This window comes from Corythoichthys intestinalis, chromosome 6, assembly GCF_030265065.1.
Source record: "Corythoichthys intestinalis isolate RoL2023-P3 chromosome 6, ASM3026506v1, whole genome shotgun sequence".
In the NCBI taxonomy this organism is placed as follows: Eukaryota; Metazoa; Chordata; class Actinopteri; order Syngnathiformes; family Syngnathidae; genus Corythoichthys; species Corythoichthys intestinalis.
Window position 1 is genome coordinate 30,677,550 of NC_080400.1, and position 24,093 is coordinate 30,701,642.

The window sequence follows — 24,093 nt, forward strand, 5'->3', positions numbered from 1 at the left end:
GAAAACAATACATCGCCACACACCGCCGTGGCATCTTACTGAGAAGCAATGCAACAATACTGTTCTATGGCGGACTTCCCTTGCAGTTCTCTGTGTGACGTCATTTCCGAAGATTTCTGAAGATTGTCGAAGAAAAGCATTTTTGTTGTCAAGGGCGTTGCTATGGGTTAAACAAAGACTCTGGAAGGGTTGCGTTAAAAAAAAAAAAAACGAAAATATACTTATAATTGTTTAGCCATTGATATTATTCAAAAACATGGTTGGCCAAACTTACTTCACATTTGGTCTTTAATGCGATCCCTGTCCCTGATTTCCATGAATGTTCATGTTTTGTCTCGTAGTGGCGTTTGACACTTGTGCGACACACAACGCCCTCGAGGCATAGTACACAAACAGAGCTAGCGGAAATCACCAGCCAACCAGTTGTTACCGACATCCCCAAGGGGCCGCTGTCCCCTACAATATGACCGGCTTACTAGTTAGCGTAGAAGAAGTGGGCGTCTGGGTGAGAAAAAGAGAGGCAGATGTTGAGAGAGAGAGTTGCGCGGAGAGCGCCATGAAAAGTGGCTGTGTCCTATGGTGGTTTTTGTTTTGTTAGCAAAAGTCTCCAGCAAAATGCCATCTAATGCGTCATTGTGTTTTTACACACATCGCCACCTCTCAGAAGTACCGGACGAATCGACAAGAACGAGCCACGTTAATCGTCGGTCCACTCCACACTACGGTGCGGAGTTGAAAGCACCGCAATTACCAAAAATTGCAGATTGGTAACACAGTGTACTTCCGCCAGCTCTCTGACTGGTTGGCTTCGTGACAGGTTAGTAGCATGTGCTAATTGAGCACGCAGAGAAAAAAAAAAAAAAAAAAAACGAAAAAAAAATGCAGGAAACGAGAAATTTAAGAAGAGCTGGTGGTGTGATCAAAATCCATTAATGCTCGCATGCCCTATGGAGGAAGTCGGCGTGATGTCACGATGACGTCACTTCGCTTAGCAACGTGTCGCCATTTTGTGGAAGGGGTACGCACAGCTTAACATTCCATAGACAAATGTCTGAAATTCATATATTTCAGGTGTGTTTTGCGTCTTTTTTCCTAAAAACGTCTTAAATGTGGCTTACTATTCTCACGAGTCACTGCCGACAGACGCGAGGAGGCGATGCAATTTAAAATGAGCGTTTATTGGCGTACAAAGCTGCCGATACAAAGTCCCAGCTGATAGCTGGATAAACAAAGGAATGGCCTGCAGTGGAGTTCGGAAACATGTACAACTACCTCATGAAGTCACCCAGTAAGTTGACCTTTATCATTTACGTGGAATATGTACTGTGTGGAACTGAGGAAGTTGGTAGTGTATAAGAAGTGATTATTTATTTGCAGCTTGTCCTAAAAGTTCTCTAAAAGGTCTTCAGCTAGTCCAAAACGCAGCAGTAACACTTTTAACAGGAACCAATAGAAGAGAGCACATCACCCCTGTGCTCCAGGCACTTCACTGGCTTCCAGTCGAGTTTAGAATTAAATTTAAAATCCTCCTTCTTACATTTAAGACCATTAATGGGTTGGGGCCATCTTATCTCACCGATGCTCTGGTTCCATACCGCCCCAACAGAACACTCCGATCTCAGAATGCAGGTCTACTGGTAGTTCCCAGGGTTTCTAAAAGTACTGTCGGAGCTAGAGCCTTTAGCCACCAAGCCCCTGTTTTATGGAATCAGCTTCCAGCTAGTATTAAAGAAGCCGAGACAGTCTGCACATTTAAGATTAGATTAAAAACGTTCCTATTCGACAAAGCTTATGGTTAGGCTAGTTGAAGTCGGAGTAGACTCACAGTTTAGTCTAAGCTGCACTAGAAGCTATAATGCTGGGGGAAGTACAGCCGCTGAGTTCTATCTCCTTTTCTTACTCTACCTACCACTTGCCTTACTTTATTTCTATTTTCCAATGTTAATATCTAGTTGTCTAGTCTCTTCATCACTAGTCACCCGGTGTCCCCTTTCCCCCCTCCCCTCTGGGGAGCGGCTATTTTTCAGCTGCAGCCTTCTGACTGTCCGGACCCCTGGCTGGATAGACGTCCTCGCTGCTTCCCCCGTCTCATCTGGCTAGATGGACCTCTTCTTGCTCCTTTATTCCACTGTATTTTTACGGACTGTAACTTCGCCTGCTAATTTCCACTAGCAGTTCTGGGGTTCCTGTCTATCCGTCCTGGGAGTGGATCTCTCCTGACTGTGGTAGTCCCCGAGGTTTCTCATTTTTCTCCTAATTGACTCTGGAGTTTTTGGAGTTTTTCCTTGCCGGCGTGGAGGGTCTTAAGGATAGGGGATACCCAGGACTTGAACTGTATCTATTCATTTTTGTTGCTTCATTTCTGTAAAGCCCTTTGAGACATTGTTGTTGTGATTTAGGGCTATACAAATAAAATTGAATTGAATTGAATTTCTGCCGTTACCGGTAATTCGCCTCCAAGCTTTATTTAGCCGTCAACACATCACGGCATAATAACCAATTCCCACCAGGCCAATAATATACCGATTGACTATCAGAGTAGTTCACGGCAAAAGAAAAAAAACGCTTTGCGAGTTGCCGGTTAAGGTAAAAATAACCACTGCCTAGTCTATTGAATCGTAGCAGCTAATTGGGGCAAAAAATAATCGATTAAACTCACCAGTAATAAAATGTCGGCTGCAAACGTAAATGTGCTTGGATTTAGGTTCCCACAGGCGAAAATAGTCCACGGAACCGTCTTCTTTTACTGTTCCTCGATTAATTGCTCTCAGCCATTTGTTTCTCCTTTTTTTGTCACGTGGAAGAATGAAGAACTTCAAATGCGGCTCCGAACTCTTCCTTGTGTGACAACCCGCAACACAGCAACATTTAGCAATTCCGACGGAAAAAAGACTGCAAATAAGACGAAAGTTCAATGCGTTTCTATTATAACTGACTCGTCTTTTACCCCATTTTCAATATGGCGACGTTTTGTTGTGGCTGGTGACGTCATTAAATGCCCGGATGTCCGACTGCCTCTATAGGCAGAGGGGGTGGGGGGGGGGTGCTCTCGTAAGGCCCTAAATAACAGGGTGCGCATCTGAAAATGTCTTAATTTCAGGTAAAAAGGCGCTTTTTTTTTTCAAGCACTCGCATGTCACTGATTACCCCTTCGCGTGCCAGTGCTGACAAACGTGTATAGTGATGTTGATGTAAATAAAAAAAAAATAACTCCAATACAAACAACTTTATTTAAAAATACTGTAAATTAATTAAAAACTCAGGAATAGGAGAATTATAAGATAAATTACCTTATTATTTTTCCAAAATCAAATAAATAAAAAAAACAAATAAAAATGGCATGAGAAAGGTCCAGCTGCAACCCGGAGTACTTGCTTTCCGCGCCACCTGCTTTCAACGAGTAATCAGATCAAGCTTCGTCATCCGCTTTGCTAGACGTCCAATCCATTTTGACTTGGAGAGGCTGGCATTCAGCTAGCGATTGCTGCTATCTCTCCCTATCAAAATTGACATCTACTGTATTGAAGTCAGTGGCACTGAAACATAATCGTTCATAGCAGTACCGGAATAAATGTGAACAGGACAAAGTTGCGATGAGCATAAATGGGACCCCAGAGTGGATCGTCCAATGGGGGGTAGGCTGGGAGTGCTAGTGGACAATTATTTGTGGGCCCCTCAAGACGATCGTCTGGTGTGTGTCTGTGGGGTGGAGGGTGGTGGAAAGTGCAAGTGGATGTTTTTTTTTTTTAGCGGTTCCCCCAGAGGTCCACGCCCCCCCTAACTCTTACAGGGCACTCTTTTAACTCAATGGCACTGAAATATGGGCATGAACAGCCAATCTTCCAGGTTTAAATGAATTGGATGTCTATCACCATCAATGGCATGCAATGAGTTACTGAAAATACTATGAAAAAACAAAAACTTTAGAGTGTTACCTGGGTGCGTAACCGATGTACATTTCTGTTTTTAGTCATCATAATTTAATTGATATACATTTTTTTTAAATTAAAATTGTATTATTTTATAAATGGATTCCTAATCATAAAAATAATCTAAAAAGTACATTAAATATAATAATTGTAAAAACAAAATCAATTTTAAAAATGTAAGGGTAATTGCTGATAAACAATTAAAAAAAATAGTCATTTAATGAATACTTTGTTAACGACCGCAATCTGGCCTGTGCCTCCTGACTAATCCAAGTAGAGATTTGTGTACGTCGCCCTCTAGTGGTTGGCCGCCATTACTGGGGTGTTTGCAGCCCAGCGTCAGTCAATGTAAACAGTAACATTAGCTGCTCTTGGCTGTGTGCTGTGGGCAGCGCCGTCTTTGGACAGCTTTTTTTTAATGGTGAAAAGGTCACCTGCTGACCCAGAAGAGGAGCCTACAACCAAGTTTACCCTGCTAAAAGCTAGCAAACGAGGCAACAAAAGCAAATTCACTGACAGCATCATACTTTGTGGTGAACCGTATTGCTAAAGCCAAGAAACCTTTCACGATTGGAGAGGGACTTATTATGGTTGCGATCAAGGACATTTGCCGTCAAGTTTTAGAGAAGGCCGCTGTTAAAAAAAGGTTTATTCAGCGTGCAGCGAGTTTCATCTTTCCTGCACTTAATATTTGTTTTTAGCCCCGTCGTGCTATTTTATTTTTACTGTAATTTTCTGCCACACATTGCCGGTCCGTAAAAAAAAAGGCCCAAGTCACACCCTGTGTCCTGCCAAAATGTCTTACATCTGAGAAACATGCTACAAGAGGTGAATTTGACACCCAAAGTACTACGGTGTGCTTTCAACTTGTTTTGTTTAGATGCATACAGGCAGAACGTACTAAAAATGCCTTAAGAAAATACTTAAATGTAGTTATATCAAATAAGGATGGTTTAAGTGCGCTACGTGACTAATGTGGTCAAAAGATGAACACTCTGCTTTAAAGCTACCACAAGAAAACACAATGGTTAAAAGTATGAGAGGGCTCACACAATATTCTAATTTCCTGAGACAGTCAGGAAATTAGAATATTGTGTATTCTAATTTCCTGAGACAGTCCTGTATATATACACAGGACTGTCTCAAAAAATTAGAATATTGTGTATTCTAATTTCCTGAGACAGTCCAGTATATATACATATATATGTATACATACATAAACAAAACAAAACAAAAATGAATGAAATGAACAAAAAAAATATATTTTTATAATGGGTCAAAATTATTTTTCGAATAGATCATGTGACTAGCACCTCAGACGGTCTTTTGCTTTGCATATAATCCCCCCCCCCAAAAAAAATTAGGGGAGGGCAATTTTATTTTTCAAATGATTTTTTTTCCTTGATTGAAAATGTTTTATTTTTTTTGGTTGAAGCAACTCTTTTGGGGATTGAATAATTTAGACACAAATGTCCTATCCATAAATGGTCCAAACACAAAAAGATTGCTTCAATCAAATAAAACTTTTTCAATGAAAAATTAAGTGATAAAATGCAAATTTTTCAATCTTGAATATTTTTTTTGCATTTAGAAACGTGTTCTATGATTGAAAATTTTCTTTTTTTGATTGAAGTGATTTTTCTTTTTGAAAAAAAAAAAAATCTATATCTATATATCTATATCTATATCTATATACAGTATATATATTAGGGCTGTCAAACGATTAAAATTTTTAATCGAGTTAATTACAACTTAAAAATTAATTTATCGTAATTAATCGCAATTAATCGCAATTCAAACCATCTATAAAATATGCCATATTTTTCTGTAAATTATATATATATTCTGTAAAATAAATTGTTGGAATGGAAAGATAAGGCACAAGATGGATATATACATTCAACATACGGTACATAAGGACTGTAGTGGGCATTTCACTCTACTGTCATTTAAATCTGTCTATGCTGTCCTCACTCCGAAGCGTCTACTTTTTCCAAAGTTAGACAGCTAGTGAACGACGCCTTAATAATTAGACTTCTTCCTTTTTCATCTGATTTATTAACAAAATGGCTTCAAACCATTGTCCTCTTTAGACCGTCGTAAAATCACAAAATAAAAGTCCACAAGCATTGCATTAGCAACAACGTTAGCTTAGCACGCTATACAGGTTCACTAAACATAAATAAAAAGCGTCTCATACAAAAAATATAACATTTCGCTTACTAACATAATATGTACATTCTTTACAACAACATACTTACGGACAAATCTTGTCCAAGGATCATATAAGCACAACATTATCAGCCTGAGACGTCGTGCAGCCATAATGAAGAAAGAAAAGAAGAAAATAATAAACCATGTCGCAAAGCGACCACAAGAGTTTGCTGTTGGACAGCACAAAAAGCCTTGCTGTAAAACTCACCAAAAGGCAGAATACTTTCTGAGCGGGACATGTGCGTTAATTGCGTCAAATATTTTAACGTGATTAATTTAAAAAATTAATTACCGCGCTTTAACGCGATAATTTTGACAGCCCTACTATATATATATATATATATTTTAAGCAACTTATTTTTTTGATTGAATAATAAAGACAAAAACGGCCTAGCTAAAATGTGGTCCAAACACAAATCAACATTACTTCAATCAAAAAAGTTGCTTCAATCAAAAAAAAAAAAAACTTGATTCCAATCAAAAAAAAAAAAAAAAAAAAAAAAAAAAAAAGGGCTTTTCATATTTCATATTCATATTTTTTGAGTTTCAAATTTATTTTTGCATTCAAACTTTTTTTTTTTTTTTTAATTGAAGGGACTTTTTTGGAATGAAAATATATATTTTAATTGAAGCAACTTTTTTTTTTACTGAAGCATTTTTTTTTTTTTTTGGATTGAATAATAAAGACACAAATCTACCTCCATACGGCTCCGCCCAGGGGATACAATTTTTGACTGGAGTAACTACATTGGCACGACACCGGCGGGCGTACCATATTCAATGGATGACGATCTTGGCGAAAAGTATTGCCTAAGCAGCCTGATTCAGAATTCCCCTCAAGAATGATAGGAAACAAAAAACACTCATTGTCAACTTATTATTTTAAATATTCTTGTAAGTTAATTTTATTGCTGACACTGTGTTTCGGGGTCATCAACATGTTGTGCCCCTTTATCTGTTTTTCATTTTTTGATGACATAAATAGTCACTTGATCTTAAAGTCACTTCAAAGTTTAACTGGAGTGTCTAACAAATGTCAATATTTATACTAAGAGAAAGTAATAAAGTGTCAGAAAACAAACATCTTTCAAAATATCTATCTTTCGGAAGTTGCAGAACTAGGAACGATAGCAGACGTGCACTGCAGCAAGATCAGCCTGTCCCTTTAAGACGATGAGCTGGGAGAAGTTCAAGTTGGGGTCACTCGAAGTTCCTGCCCTCCGCGTTACCTTCTTCGTTTTTTATTATAGACTGACATCACACTGGAGGCGAGCTCACAGAGACTCCATTATCATCACCACGGCCGCGCCGTGTGCACGTTATTGCCTCTCCAAAATAGCAGAGGAAATTAGTAGAAGGGGAAAAAATAGGGAGGAAACTGAAGCTTTTTTTGGTTTGGATAGGAGGGGATGAGAAAAGAGAGGAGGGGCAGAAAAGAGAGCGAGAGGGAGAGAGATAGAGAAAGTGGGTGGGAGGGAGGACGGACGTGAGCCCGCGGACGAGCGCTTTCGTATCAATTAATAATGATAAAAAAAGAGCTGGTGAAAAGGACGCTGGCATGGCTCTGTGGAGGCTGGCACTCGGGACGTCAGATATGACTGCGGCAGCTTGCTGACATGATCATTGAGGCAGATTCGGATGGGATGGCAGTAGACATCGGGCATGCAGGTAAGGGGGACTTTCAACTCACTACTCTTTAAATAAGCATGTATTCATTTTTTAATAACTTTTGTCAAGCGTGCTGTAATAGTACGCACTATTTGGTTCCCTCGCGTTGACTTTTGTAAGATTTACCACCACTATCAACCTGTTTTGTTGTGCTTCCCATTCCATGCAGAAGTTGATTTCTAAACAGCACTAGTCAGGTTTTTTAATCAAAGTAAAAATAAAAATGCAGAAATAAAAATAAATGAATAAAATCAGATAATAAATCATGAAGGTGTATGATTTTCTACTGATGCGCAACTTTAACCTCATTTTCATTTTTTTGCAGTATTGTGTTTATCGATCCATTATCACGATATACAGGAAACAGACAAGTCATAAAGTACACATATGCATCTTCTCCCATATTTTTACGTTATTGCTCTAAAAATTACAGAATGTTTAATATGATCAGTTAATACTCAAGTTTGGAGGGCAGAAAAGTTTGGGACCATGTGACACACACATTCTTTAAAAAAAAATGTTTTTTTAATTTTGATTTTTTAAAAATATGTATGTCCAAAATGAGCTACATCTAATAAAATCAAGTCATAAAAATTTACGATAATGCTACTCATACCAAAACTGTCATCACATTTTCAAAAAAGGATTTCTGTCAAGTTCTGCATCACTAATTCTAAATGACTAAAACAGTTTATCATAAAAGTGTCCGAATGTGCCACTCATACTGTCACCGCATTGCCATCTTTTTGTTTTTTAAAGTATGCCTGAAATGATCCTTAACTCTTCATAAAAAATAAATCATAAAGTTTATGATCAACATGCTACTCATATGTTTGTTTGAAAAGTAGATTTCATCCTTAATTTAATGCAGGAACCAGAAAATCTTAAAATTGTCCCTTTTTACACAGTAATATATGAATACAGGTCATTTCCCACATGTTCTGACATTGACTTCTATGGCTTATATATCCTTAAAAGTACATTGACAACCAATAAGAGATCATGTGTGCCACTTCACAAAAGTGGCGTTGAAGAAATGATATTTCTTCACATTTTCATGTGTTTGTTTCAAATAAACACAAGTGTATAAACTTCTGGATTTTTTTTTAATTAATAAGAATGTGTAAAAAGTTGATAACTGCAAAAAGGTGTGTGTGGTATTTAACCAGTTTACAAGTGCTTATCCCATTTTTTCCCCCTAAATGTATTTCTATGGCATCCTGGAAGTGAGCATTATTAATGAGTAGTTCTTAAAAGACAAGACATTAGAACAAGAAAGTTATTGAAATCATTTTTTTTTTTTTACCAATTGGAGAGTTTTGATTTATATCACTTCAAATACATAAAATGTGGAAGTAATTGTTGTTGATGTGTTAATCCTAAAATGTAGAAGCCAGAAAAAAACCTTTATAACTATAAAATATGTCCTCACATGCCATAGAAATGGTGTTTTCCCATTATTTCATGTTTTTATTTAGAGAATGATGTGCTTATCGTTTGGTAACACTGAAACATCGGATCAACAAAAACATGCAAGCTCATACTAAGTAGTGGAGGAATAATAGTCACCCCCCATATTTTAATGCTTTACAACATGAATCTATCAATTAATAGTGAATAAATGTATGAAAAATAAGCAAATATGTGGAACGTTTTGACTTTATTTATGTTTTATATAGCACATATGCCACTCCATTTGACCTGGTTTTATGATGAGGCTTTTCCTATTGGGGTTTCTGACCAATATACCAACAGGCTTGCGTGTGTGTGTTCAAAATACTTAGACTCTCATTTTCCTGTCATATTTTCCCTTTTAATTTCTGGCTTTCTCTCTGACAGCCGGGGATTTTATTTGTCAATGTGACTTTGTGCACTGTTGACATGTCTTATTAGCAGATGAGTACAGTGTATGGTTGCTTTTCCCCTTTTTGGGGTTAAAAAAGACTTGTCAAACTACACGGGGGGAAGGATATGCTTATGCGTGTCGCATGCGTGAAGAAAACTAAGGCAATATGTTGAGTCGCTGTTTAAAACTCTTCTTGTGAATGCCACGCACGCAAATTGTGCCCAATCTAATGCTACATACGTGGCCATGTTACTTAACCGAGTTCTCCACGTTATTTTGTCACCTCTTTCTCCGATGGTGTGCTGATTTCTTTCCCGATACAATCAGACAGGAAGCTGACTCAAACGAACATTACAGATACGACTGAAGTATGACCTTTTCACCTTTCACTACTCTGAAAAAGCAGGGGGGCTCCTTCTTCTGGCCGTTAACCTTCTACAAATTTAAAACATGCAGACATATGATGTGACATATGTAAAATACACTTTTCTTTTGCACTTTTGTGGATTTTAAGATGATGCATGCCGATAGCAACATTACAGCAGATGTCAGCCGTGCTTATACGTGACCAGGGCTGAGTGCGTTTAGTCAACCGTTTTGCTCTAAAACTGTCAAAACATTGAGATGGTTGATACGTATTTGATATTAATTTGATGCAAACAACAAGTTATCATCTATGTTAACTTTATGAGTAAACACATTCCAAAGGAACATTTACAGTACCAAATGTGCTCCATGTGCATTTCATTTTGAGCCTTTTAAACTAATATTAATGTGAGGGATACGTTCAGGATGGTTAAACATTTGGGGGAAAAATGTGTTTTACTGCGAGAAAGCCTTTTAAAAAATTTTTTTTTACCAGCAGTAAGGCCTTCTGTCGCTGTGTGTCGTCACGTACCCTGCGTTTGCTGTGAGAGTTCACGAAAGGGGTATGCTTGGCTCACTCCAGTTTGATGTGACCACGGCTTAAAATTTATGTTAAAATATGACGGCCCCTGTAATGGAAAGCAGAAGTGGAAGCGCTAAAAATGACAGCTTGGGAAAGGATGGAGTGTAATGTTAAAATTGTATCATGCACATTGGAGATTTTTCCCTTAGAAGAACCAGATCCCTTTTAATAGTACATTATTATCTTTGAAAATCTACCATTTATAAATGTTATTCAATGTAATTTTATTAAACTTATATTCCAAATACTTACTCATGATATTTTACTTTTCAAGTTTTCATAATTTTAGTCTCTTTGCCACATCTTTACTCATAATTAAAGCTTATTAATGTTAGACCTCCCCCCCTCAAAATATTTTCTTAGCCATTTGTTTATTGTGCCTGCAAATGACTTTTATTTGCGCTCCAACGACCCGATCATGCTAAATAACCAACATAATCAGAACCATGTTGTCAAAACCCAGCTTCGTGTAACATTTTAGGAGGAAAGCCTTTGTTTTCTATGCTGCTGTGAGAAAGAATGTGACGTGATATTTTATTTATTGATTTGCTTGTTTGCCCATCAAGCATAGAAATAGCCCTGCAAGGGTCACTCTGTATTGTAAACTGTCCTCAGATGCCTCTGCTGGAACGAGAAAGCATGTTTCATGTGCGATGTAGTTTACTTTAGGCCTGATGGAGGAGTGAAGTGGTGATATTTGAGCGCGCGTGAATGTTTGTGTGTGTGTGCATTGGATCCCTAAGGACTGCACAGTGTGAAGTAGTGCACCATCTAATGTAAATGGACAGGACATCCTGTGTGTTTTTAGTGGTTTAATGTCAATAGCGGTCATGGTCATATACTTATAAATATCTTTGTTTCCTTATTTGAACATAACTCAAGAAAGAAATAGCACATTCTTACCATTAATATTTTAAGTATCTCTTTAATCATTCATTGCCTTTGACAGCGAAAGACATCAAATCCATTTGAAATGGAATGACTGACATTGATTGATCATTTTTCAGTGCCATTGACGACGCTCAACGTCTTTTTTAACTTGGGAGCTAGCAGCGATCTAATGATCAGCAAAATGGATTGGACGTCTAGCGCCGGTCAATGGCACCAGATGAGTTAACAGCAGTTTGGTTAAGGACAGCATGACGGTCTATGCTGAAAAGTGGTAGTCAATGTAACTTAGAGCAATTAGCAATAGGAGTTTTTCTTGAACAAACCACCTACTGCAACGCAGTTGAAGTCTTTCAGTGCCATTGAAGGTGATTGATGTCCAATCCTTTTTAAAATGATACGACTCATTCTCTGCTAACCGTCACAGTTAAAATGGATTTGGCATCTATTGCCGTCAAAGGTTGCGAATAGGTTAATCTTCTCGAATGCCACACAAGTGAGCTAGAAGTCAATATATTGTCAACAATGCCAGAGTTGAGCTGGATACTTGCTCAACAGTCAACAGATAAAGAAAATGCACAAATTCAAATAATGATCATCCGTTCATTTTTCCCCTCAATAGCTTACTTGGTCATTGTAATAGCTGTGCCTGCTTAGCTTTACACAAACCTATTATTCTATTGTATGAATGGCAACAGCTGGGTACACAGGTTAATTTTACTGTCTGTCATCTAGAGGAAGGGAAATTTCCTCTTGCATTGTTCTGCTTATCACTATACATTGCTGGCATAAATAAATGAAAAAAGATCAAGTTTCATAGTAATAGTTTTTCAAAACAATTTCCCACGTGCTTGGAAATGACTTACAAATGAAGTCGGCATTCTGCCATATTCTGAAAAATTGAGAATTTACCTCTTAGTATATGTAACTCCGATGGGCATTGATTTCGGCGCAATATAACACTGTTGTGAATATAGGATTTTAGAACACTCAGAGGAAGAAATAATCCTTAAATTATTGGTAATTTTAAATAGTACATCATAGGTCCAGTTATTGGAACCGTTAGTCTACGTGCAATTCATCACACTTGTGAAACCTTCACTATGTTCCGATTGTTCAAATCTCTGCACAAAACCACTAGCAGCCTAGAAAAAAACCTGGTTGGTTTCTCTGCATTTTGACTTCTCTCTCACGTTTCACACGCTGCAGAGGAAGTAAACGCATGATGGACGTGTTTTTTTTTTTCTCATGATGAGAAAAGCAGAGACAGTGTTCACCTTTTTCTTTTCCCATTCACTTTTACTGAGCCTCTCCCTCTGGTATGCGTTTGCCACACAGTCACTCTGCGGCCTGCATGTTTTGCCGCACAACTGACACGACCGCCACCATATGGATAACAATTCCGCCTGTGAATTTATTGGGACCACAAATTCATTACTTTCATGCCTGATTTGTGACTTGCTTCTTCCGTTATGTTATGGAGCCATTCTTCTGACAAGTAGTGAAAATGTTGGTTTTCTATATAGTGTACCATGCACTATACCTGCCTTTCTTTGTCATTATAAGAATCCACAATATGACCTCTCACTGCTCTGTTTATAGGTGGAGGACTGAAGACGATGCTGGATGCCATGGAAGTACCAAGTCACGCGAGGGATCTCCTGCTGCAGCTCAACAGCCAGCGCACCAAAGGATTTCTGTGCGATGTCATCATCGTGGTCCAGAACGCTTTATTCCGGGCACACAAGAACATTCTGGCAGCCAGCAGCCTCTACTTGAAGTCCTTGGTGGTCCACGACAATTTAATCAACCTCGACCACGAGATGGTGAGTCCTGGGGTCTTCCGGGTCATTCTGGACTACATCTACACGGGCCGCCTCACAGACGGGGACCCCTCATCTCCCACCGAACCCAACCTGGGTGCCGTTTTGGCCGCGGCCAGCTACCTGCAGCTGCTCGATTTAGTAGCTTTGTGCAAAAAGAAACTGAAAAGAAATGGCAAGTACCCTCCTCGCACTACTCCGGCATTCCTGCCATATGCAAAAATGGGCGGTATGGGTCTAGGCAGTGGAGGCCGATACAGGGTTTCCACTCCTGTTATCCAAACATGTCCTCCCGGGGGAATTATGAACAGCCACACACCTCGGCCTCCACCGCTTGAAGAGCTGGTTCCCCATCGGCTGGCCATCCATGCTGGCGAGCTTTACGCTCCCACCTCTACCCAAGGCCCCCAATCCTTCCCGTCCATGCAGTCGGTGATGCCGGCTCAGCACGGCCTGCGCCCGGCGCTTCCAGATAGAAACTGCTCCCCAAACTATGGCCTAGATCTCTCCAAGAAGAGTCCTAACTCTCAGTCTCAGCACACTCCCTCCCAGTCCCATGAGGTCAGCACCCACAATGACGATGAGCGAGATGGGACTCCAAATGGACACACCAGTCCTACGCAGGGAGCCAATGGCAGGGCTTTCCCCTCTGAGAAAATGGAGACAACTGATCAGACGAGTGCTATCACTCCGCCACGGTTTCCCCATCAAAACCAGTCCCTTGGCCCTCACCTCCCTCACCTCCATCGTATGAGCTCACAGGGCGGCGAGCGCTTCCCATGCCCACCGAGTCCGGACACACTCACCGAAGGTGGAGAGGCCGGAAGAGAGGTGGGAAATATCTACCGCTGGGTGAAACACGAGCCATTACCGTACACAGCTGAGGATGAGGATGAAGATGAGGACGAAGATGAAGGAGGTGAAAATGGAGAGCGACGGCACAACCATCACAAAGAGGAGAGTGAGGGGCCGGACGACAAGAGCGGCTCCTGCACCGAGGAGACCGGCAGCAGCGAGGGCCGCCCGTCCCCTTCTGGACACATGGGGAGGTTCCACGTTCCGTACGAGCCAGAGAGTTACGGGGACAATCTGTACGTGTGCATCCCCTGTGACAAGGGCTTCCCGAGCTCAGAGCAACTCAACGCACATGTGGAGACTCACACGGAAGAGGAGCTGTTTGTCAACTCTGGCGGAGAGATGGGAAATGGCAACAACAACAAGAACATCAGCAGCAGCACCAACGGCTATAGCGGGTTAACTGGCGGCGGGACCCATTTGGAGACTAAATCCAGCCAGGCTTTGGTTTCAGGGTCCATCGGGGAAATGATTCGTCCGTACCGGTGTTCATCCTGCGACAAGTCCTACAAGGATCCAGCCACTCTCCGGCAGCATGAAAAGACCCACTGGCTCACCCGACCGTACCCGTGCAGCATCTGTGGCAAGAAGTTCACGCAGCGCGGCACCATGACACGCCACATGCGCAGCCACCTGGGTCTCAAGCCCTTCGCCTGTGACTCCTGTGGCATGCGCTTCACCCGCCAGTACCGCCTCACCGAGCACATGCGCATCCACTCTGGGGAGAAGCCGTATGAGTGCCAAGTGTGCGGTGGGAAGTTTGCTCAGCAGCGCAACTTGATCAGCCACATGAAGATGCACAGCAGCGGGGCGGCAGCGGGCGGTCTCACCTCCGAGGGCAAGCTGAAGCTGGACTTTGCGGAGGGCATTTACCCCCTGAGCAAGTACACTGCCGAGCATCTGGGGCTCAAGCAGGAAAAGGCAAATGAGCTCCTCCTCCAGGCACAGCACCAGCTTGTGAACGACCCCAAGGCCATGGATAGCCTCTACCCGCTCTCCAAGCTGGCATCAGAGCACCTCGGTGCTCTCGGCCATGACAAGGTAGACATCCTGTGCCAAGCCCTGCCGCCTTCCCAGCAGGCCCTCTCTGAGGCCCGCGCCATTGACCGCTACTCCCCCAGCTAAGACCAATGATGACCACATGCCACATGCAGTATTCTGACGCCATTCACCTCACGTAAATAACCCCTCTGCACCTCAGACTGTGTCGACTGTAAGTGCCTTTCTATGCATCTAACCTTTGAAGCCTCCTACAAGAAGGAGCACTGTGCCCAAGGAACACTCGCTTAACTGCAGTATTTATATGTGTATGTATAAAACAAAACTAAACCAAAAAAACAACAATTCCAGCCATTGAGCCAAAGCATCAAATATTTTTTAAAAATGTGCTTATTTATTTTTTTGTATTTTGTTATCCAAAGAGAAGCTTAAACCCTTAAACCTGTGCTATGAGAAACAAAAGGACAAGATTCAGGGGCTTTGTCCAGATCTGAGAGCGTCACCTCTTCTGGGCTTTAAAATAATGGGAGGTTTTCTTTCTTGAGTTTTCTTTATTGTAGTATTTGGGAGTCACTGATGTTGTAGTGGTACACTCACCTGTCTTTTTGCAGGCATGGGTTTTGTTCCCACTCAGTGACAGTGTGAATGTGATTGACTGTGAATGGTTGTCTGTCTTTAGATTTACCCTGGCTGTGATTGACTGGCAACTAGTGCAGGCTGTAGTCTGCCTTTCACACAAATTCAGCTGGTTTTGAATCCAGTTTACCACAATTTTGAACGGGAGATGTGCTATTGACAATGCATATATGGTTGGGTGGTGTTAATTCGGGGTTATTAAACACTTGATAACTCTCCATCTTATTCCCACATGCAGTGACTTCTAATTTATGTTTTCTAAAAATCATTTCATTTTCTGACCCAAGCGTCATTTTAAGTGAGGCGTGGCTTGATGCAGCCTCGTGATCTCATAGCTGTGAAATGATAGCACATACCCTACTGGTGAACACACAAAAATCCCTCCCTATCTGTCAATGTGGGCGTCACCCTCTTATGACAGGAGTAATTGCCCTGTTCAAATTGATTAATCGCACAACGCCAGTTGGGGATTTGACCCTCTGGTGTCACGTCCGAGAGGCCCCACTACCGTTGACATGCCAAAGTGAGTGTTTAACACACACGTGCCTTATCTCCCCCTCTATTTCACACACACTTAGCAAAGCCGCTAATCTGTCAGCGATACGAGCACGAGGGGCTGGGTTGTAGTCTGGCCCAGCTGTTGTGTGGTGGTAATCCCTGTGAAATCCCACTTTCTCCTGGACAATTCATGCACATCGCATGCCATTTCATGCCTGATATCCCCTCAGTGCTAGTTAAAAGATGTAATGCCTCAATACCATCCTTTCACTCATTTCTATGCCGATATCAAAGCCCCCCCAAAATAACAGTGAACTGCTTTTTTCTTTTTTTTTTGCATTTGGGGCCAAACAGCACTCAGAAAACAAAAGAGCACTTGAAATATGCGGGTTTGAAGGCACTTATTTTTGTTCAAATATGAATGTTTATCCATGAACTTTTGCCTCTCCACTTTCTTTTCGTCTCCACTTTCACCAGCCCTTAATCCAGATTGTCTGACCACTATTGTGCCAACGTCAACCTTAGAGGGTGAATGTGAAGCCATAAACACACTGTGATGGACTGAGTGACTTTTGTCTCAAAAAAGCTAACCCCAAAACACTCCTGTGCCTTCCTTTGAAAAAATAAAAAAAAATAAAAAAACTTATTTTTATGTAACAGTCATTTTAAAGCAGTGGTGGGGAACGGTCTTAAATATATGAAAAAAAAATCAGGCAAGCGCTTATGTTTTACTGTAAGTGTTTTTGGCTTTTTATAGCAATTCCTCCTAGTATTTTGTATTTCTTTTTATAATCCATCTGCATCAATGTGTTCCCCACCACTGCTTTAAGGGGCTCCAGTTGTGTAGTATCTGTCCAATAGTAAACCTGTTGTTCCATGTCACTTTTCTTCTCCAACCAAAGTATTAGACACGAAAATCGGTGCTTACCTCAGGACCAGACACATGCACACACAAACTGCGCAATTTTTCAGTTTTTAAACCTGTGGTTATTGTCTCTTTATACATTAGGTTTTGCAGCAGAGCAATGCCATTTGATATTGCTCCTATTTTTTTTTTTTTTTAATTGTTATCATGATCATGATGTACATTTTTTTTTTGTGATGCCCTCCAAAAAAAAAAGGCGTCTGTAGGTCTACCCTTGTTGGTGGCTGCCTTCACGGGCTGTCTGTGAACATCAGAACCGCACTCGGGCCGAGCGCCATGCCATGTTGATGTTGTTTGGGTTCAGAGTGGAGCTTCCAGGGACTTTCACAGCCCATTTGACACAGTGTTAGAGAGCTTCAGGCAACAAACACACGCAAACATACACACATATATGGAGCACACGCATACACGTTTATAGGAGGCAGTGTGTGATTGGAGGACGCTATTTTCTTTTTTGTAATGTATTCTCCTATGTGATATGAGAGTGTGGGAACTTCAAGCGCTCATTCACTAGTTAATGAAATGATCCCCCACCCCCTGTTGAAATAACACACACTTTCCACTGTAGCCCCAAATCTAAGCAGGGAGGGGAAGCGTCAGATAAAACTTTTTGAAGGAGAGGCTTCAACACACACAAATACATTGACAATGAAATATACCTACTTAACAGTAATTATTTCATCAAAACATCTCTTAGCCCTACTTTCACTGCCCAAAAACCACCCCTAAACTACCTATCCAGTGTTAACAACAAATTAAACAAATAACCCATACTTGCCTGTGTAGGTTTTCTTATCTGAGAATATCTTGAGGTGCTGATGTTGATCACTGACAGGAAGAATCGGGGCCGGAAGCATTTGCTTGTCTGTTTATACCATCGGAGCGTACGAAGCAGGGCCTAATACATGTCTTGGGAATTAATGCCGGCGTAAAGGAGACGAGCTGAGGAGCAGGAAGTGAACTTTTGGCCGTAATGCAGGATGAGTTGAGGCAGATAGAGAGGGACAGGAGCCAGGGTGAAAGCAAGCAGGGTGGAGCCTGAGCCATTGTTCGCCTCTCAAAAGCCCACGCGGCCTTCTAAAACGCTCCATTCACAAAACAAGTCAACGGTATCTTTGCTTTTCCTTCCCCTCTTTGCTCGTTTTTGGAATCAACCCGTGCTCGGTGTCACGGTGATACGGCCGCACACACTGGAAGGCATTCAAGCGCTTTGTGGCGAGGATGTTGGGGATTTATCGTTGTGGGGGGAAAGATTGGTCCGGGACCAACCATTTAGGTAGGCTACTTACCAGGAAAACTACAGTATAATTATTTCAAAAGAATTATATCTCTTCCAAAGGCAATGTTATAGTGTAACCCGAACAGAAGGTAAAAATTATTTTTCATTCATCACAACACTTCACAACTGTAATAACATTTTCATAGAAATGGCAAAATACAGTAGACGAACTGAACTGAAGAAATTGCTTCACTTAATCACTAGTTTATAGGGCTCAACCACTGCTGCCATACAATGCAAGAAAACATTTACTAAATATTTTAAGGTCGGGTTTACATACTCTTTAAGCCAAAAGTTTTTGTTTTGTTTTTTTAGTTTGAACTACTTTCTTCTTCATGTAATTTTGATCAGAATTAAAATATCAGCTTACTAGCAGATTGTAGCCAATACTGCCCCATTCAGCAAAGTAAAAATAGCAATACAATGAGTCCCAAACTCATCTAATCATTATTAGGGGACATTTATACAATATGATTTAAATATTAAACTTTCAATTTGTTTGTAAGGTAATAACTGACAAAAATTGCAAAAGTATTTTATTCTAAAACAATCAGTAGTTGTATACAAGTATTAACTATCAGGCAATAGATACAATAAATATTAACTCTTTAACTAGCCACTTTTTAGATTATGATGCATATTTGTATGCATTAAGCTCCTTACAAATGTCTTGTCACGAACTGCAAAAAGCCAGGCTTTACAACAACTGTCACTTGAAGAACAATGAGGAAATAATGAAAATAACTAGCAAAAACTACTTTATATAGTATTTAAATGTTAAAATTTTTACTTTATTGCTCCACTGACCTGGAGCATGAGATTGAAGTAAAACTTTTAAATGTTAAGATGAGCCTTTTAAAAGATTCCATTTATTAGGCAAATCCAAACAAAAGCCTTTTCGAAGTTGGTTATCAACTTTAAAAAGAAATTTTTTTTTCATTTTTTAAAATTATGCTTGATTCCTTAAGGCTTTTCATTGCTTTTTAAATGTCATTGCAAGGCTCACAACTTTTCCAGCATTTACAGTATATAAGTTAAAACAACGAAAAAGTGTCCAAAATGGAATCTCCTGACCAACAAGTTGCAAACAAGAAAGAAATGGCTGCCTGCAAAGGACAGGAGCACAAACCCGACGTTATTTAAACAGGGGAAAAAATCTATGACAGTCTTTGCAATTTTATAGAATCGCGCGCCGGCTCTACAATGTTGCCTTTTTGTGTGGATAATCATAGGAGTCAGGAGCCACTATTGTCTAGTGCCTGTTTCATTTTTCTTCTTCTTTTTTTTAGGAAGTGCCAAATTATATAGAGAACCCTGCCAATTTCATCGCATAAGCTAAAAGTCTATTTAAAAAAAAAAATGTTTGAATGTGCATGCAGACACAATCTGCTTTGTCTCTGATCTATTTGGTGATTTAGTACTGTTGTTCGCGTGTCGCGTTTATGGAACTGTGCCCAACCAAGCTTATACTGAGCCTCATTCTGAGCAGATACATTACATGTTTCCATATTTTGTCCCATCTTCATTTCATATTTTGAGATTCTCTTGATTTTTTTGTCCCTATGCTGAGAGACCGTCCCCTTACTTTGACTGTCTAAAGCTCCTGTGCCAAACTCATCTTTATCACGAGCCACATCGTACTTTTCGTTTCATACAGTCATTATCAGAGGTGGGTAAAGTAGCCAAAACTTTTACTCAAGTAAGAGTAGCGTTACTTCAAAATAATATTACTCAAGTAAAAGTAGTCATAAAAAAAACGTACTCAAGTACAAGTAAAAAAGTAGCTAGTGAAAAGAATACTCAAGTAATGAGTAACATTGTGAGTCACTGCTTATTTTTGCCAGATTTTTTTTTTAAACAATATTTTTTTTTTCTCTCAGTGCAAACTCATCTACTAGTATATGAACTGTTGTTATAATGATACTGTACAATAACCCATTACTTAACCACATTAACCCAAAGAAATACAAACAAACAAACAAAAAAAATCATTGAATTCTGGCGAGAGAAAAAAAAAAAAGCATTATTTTTCCAATCAACATTAGTGCCTTCTAGTGGAGAAAATAGTTCCTAGTTTGAATAGTGAATACTGTACTGCCTTCGTGGTTACTAATATGAAATTAAAAGGATCAAATCTCCGGATTTCCGTGGTCAATCGGAGCCAAATAACAACTGAGAGAGAGGTTAAAATCCGCGCTTTCTAGTCATGTTGGGGGCAGCGTTCTATGTCAAATACTTTATTTTTTATGGTGCTTTAAAGATGCCACGTGATTGAACAGGCTGGCGTGATCATAGAACGGCAAGCTTGCATCTGATTGGTGTAATGCAGTCATGTGATTATTGTTGTGATATCTCATTGGTGAAATTAGTAGCGCTACTCTTGGCATCGCTGGCAAAAAATAATAAATTTAACATGTAGAATGAAGAGGAAGAATGTAACGGCTCTTGTGTAGCCCAAAGTAGCGAAATAAGAGTAGTTTTTTTTCCTCACAAATCTGCTCAAGTAAAAGTAAAAAATATATCTTTGTAAAACTACTCTTAGAAGTACTTTTTTCTCAAAAAGTTACTCAAGTAAATGTAACGGAGTACTTTAACGCATTACCACCCACTGCTGGTTAATATACTGTATCTGCCAAAAAGGGCTACCACAATTAATCTACGGTACTAATTGATAACTAATGGAATAAAAAATTAATAAACAAGTATTTTGAAAGTCATCTATTCATTTACAGACAAAATTTGCCCAAATGTTATTTTCTCTAAGCTCCTAATAGCAAATATTCTTTATGTCATTTACAATTTTTAGTAAAACAAAAGGGGAGAAAACCAATAATAATCCTCTTTTAGTAATTTTTGTTGATTAAAAAAAGAAAACTATTTTAATGTATATTACTTATTCACATTAAAAAAACAACCAAAAATAAAACATTGCATATTGTCTTCATTTTTTAAAAGGAAAAAAACGGAACTCCTTTAATTTCTATAGTCCTAGATCTTTCTTTTAGACATTACAGACATTTATTTAGAATTTCATTTCAACAAGAAACATGACTGGGACATACGTGATTTTTTTTCACGGGCCACACAAAATGACATGGAATGCCGGATCTGGGTCCCTGGGCCTTGAGTTTGACACAGGTGGTCTAAAGGGACTTTTGATTAGTCACAGTCATCCTTTAAAGCTAAAGGCGGAACTGCATTGTGATACTCCAAAAGTCCGACACTGGCCCTTACTCCTTCTCACTAAATCTTCCTGACCTTCCACTAAACACAAGCAGAACCCCCCTCTCACGTCCCGATCCACTTACTTCCAGCTGTTTCTCATGCTGAAGAAGACACTTGTCTAAATGTTTACACCGAGGGCTACTTTCTTTTTTGCTAAGCCCTGATCGATTTCCAAAATGAACCCCGCCACAGCATACGTTGACCTCTTGTCACAGCCCGGCCCTGCTACCCCCACCACCAAGAAAATGACCACTAGAAGGATATTAAAACCAGAGGAAATGTGTAATAATGCTCAGAAAAGATGCCAGTAAAGTAAACATGTATGAAATTGCACAATTGCGCTGGGGCTTTTGGGTGCACAGCAGCCAAGTCATGCGCCCAGATGAAAGGAATAAGAGAAAAGAAGTGAAGCCAGAAACAAAACCAATAGAAAGAGATAGAAAGAAAATGAAAAAGTTGCGCTTTGCCTGCTTTAACTTTTCTGTTTGGTGAACTTGAAAGTGTGCTTACCTTCAGGAAATGATGCAGCTCATTGTCAGACTCTCTTGTGCTCATCCGTCATGTCAGTTCGCCCTCACAGTCAACATTCAAATGCATCTCCAGCCTGATGAGTAGCAAAAGCGCAATTTTTGGCCAGAACAAACGCTCCTAAAACGAACCCTTTAATGGGGAGCATTTGTTCTTTTCACACAGTGTTTGCTGTGAGAGCTTCACTTGAATATAGTGGGATTTTGCAAAGAAAATGTACTGCATTTTGTGGAAAATGGCAGCACTGTACTTGAAAATAATCAAAATTTTAAATTTATTTTTTAATGTGATAACAATTATTACTCTTAATTCATTTACTGGCAACCCTCCCATTTTAAAATGGATTTTTCTATCACCATCAGTGGCAGTGAATTAGTATATCATTTTTAAATTTGAGGAAAAAATAGATGATTTCACCTCTTAATTTAGTTTCATTTTTCTCACGATATCATTGATAAAATGTAGCAGAAAGTATGTACCATTCTTGTGGCAATATAAGACTTTCGTTTTAAGATTTATTATTTTTTTTGCATATACTATATTACTATACATACAATTTCTGTACATTTCCTACTAAATTCTTGTAAGTTAGTATTCATTGACATTCATGAAAGAAGCCAGTTTCTTTCATTTTTCCTCAAATGGTGATAAATAATAGTACACGTACACACAAATACACAATTGGCTCAATGCTAAAAACCTAATGGATCATACATTATTTAGGGGGGTGGGTCCTTCTTTTTTTTGGTCCCTACGATGAAAGATGTCCCCATTGTTGCGTAAAAGAAAGAAGACATACAAGCAGGCATTGTCACAAGCACGCATGTACACACACGGCTGGGCTGCAGACTCCAGATTAGATCAGCTTTAATGAGGTTGCCCTACCGCGTTTGGACTGTCGCTTCTTGTAGAAAAAGTCATTATTAAGGAGTGGGCGATCGAAGGGAACACACTGAAATACGTGCCAAGATCTTACACAGCCTCAGGGTCCTCCTCCACACACAAACATACACATATGCAGAGATTACAGGCAGGATTGATGGGTTGGGCGGGTGGCTGGATCGTGATCTAATGAGGATGACTGCAATGTCTTGTGCCCGACTGCGTTGTGGTTCAGGGAGAAGAAAGTTCAGCTGTGGGGCACACTGCCACACTGACAAAACACAAACACACACGCTTTTGCAATGTCTTAATTCAGATGACATTTAGCTGTGTCGTCTATCGGTCACTTTGTAGCAATAAAACCAAACAGTATTTCTGCCTTATTTTAAAAAATGTCAATATGCTTTTAATGAAATGAATGTATTTATTGCATGTCCAAATGTTTCATAGTTTTTTGTGTACATTTCAACTGTGGATTTTTTTTCTATATAAATATAAAATTGCATTTAAGTATGATAAAAAATAATGTTGATGAGGTTTTTATTGTTTCAAAGTCAATGTGAAAACATGTTGCGATTTATGTCACTATACTCAAAATCTTCCTGGCAATAAAGTCCGATTGCATAAAAAATTGTGGAAAATGTGTATTTTGTGTTTTGTTCCTGATAATGATAACAAATCTAAGTCATATACTGTACAAATTTATATAGAAAACAAATATCCATTTAGTTCCTAACAATTTGAATTGACTTCACTTTTATTGATTTATATCACATTTTGCTATTTTAAAATCCTATACAATTGTATTCTGATGCAACTGTACCATTGTATTTTTTCAAATATATATTTATGTAGTTACATTTAAATATCAGATAAACAAAAACTGTGACATGATTTTTGCCTCATTTGGCATGAAACGGGTTTGACTTTATCACCAAATTAGAAACTG

General features: G+C 39.5%; 1 protein-coding gene across 1 annotated transcript; it reads left to right on the top strand.

Moving 5' to 3' along the window:
* Window positions 1-7,605: 7,605 nt before the first annotated feature.
* Window positions 7,606-23,755, top strand: hic1 (hypermethylated in cancer 1). Its single transcript, XM_057839766.1, has 2 exons — window positions 7,606-7,811; window positions 13,097-23,755. Exons 1-2 carry the CDS (start codon window positions 7,760-7,762, stop codon window positions 15,295-15,297), a joined length of 2,253 nt encoding a protein of 750 aa, XP_057695749.1. The 5' UTR covers window positions 7,606-7,759; the 3' UTR covers window positions 15,298-23,755.
* Window positions 23,756-24,093: the final 338 nt, after the last annotated feature.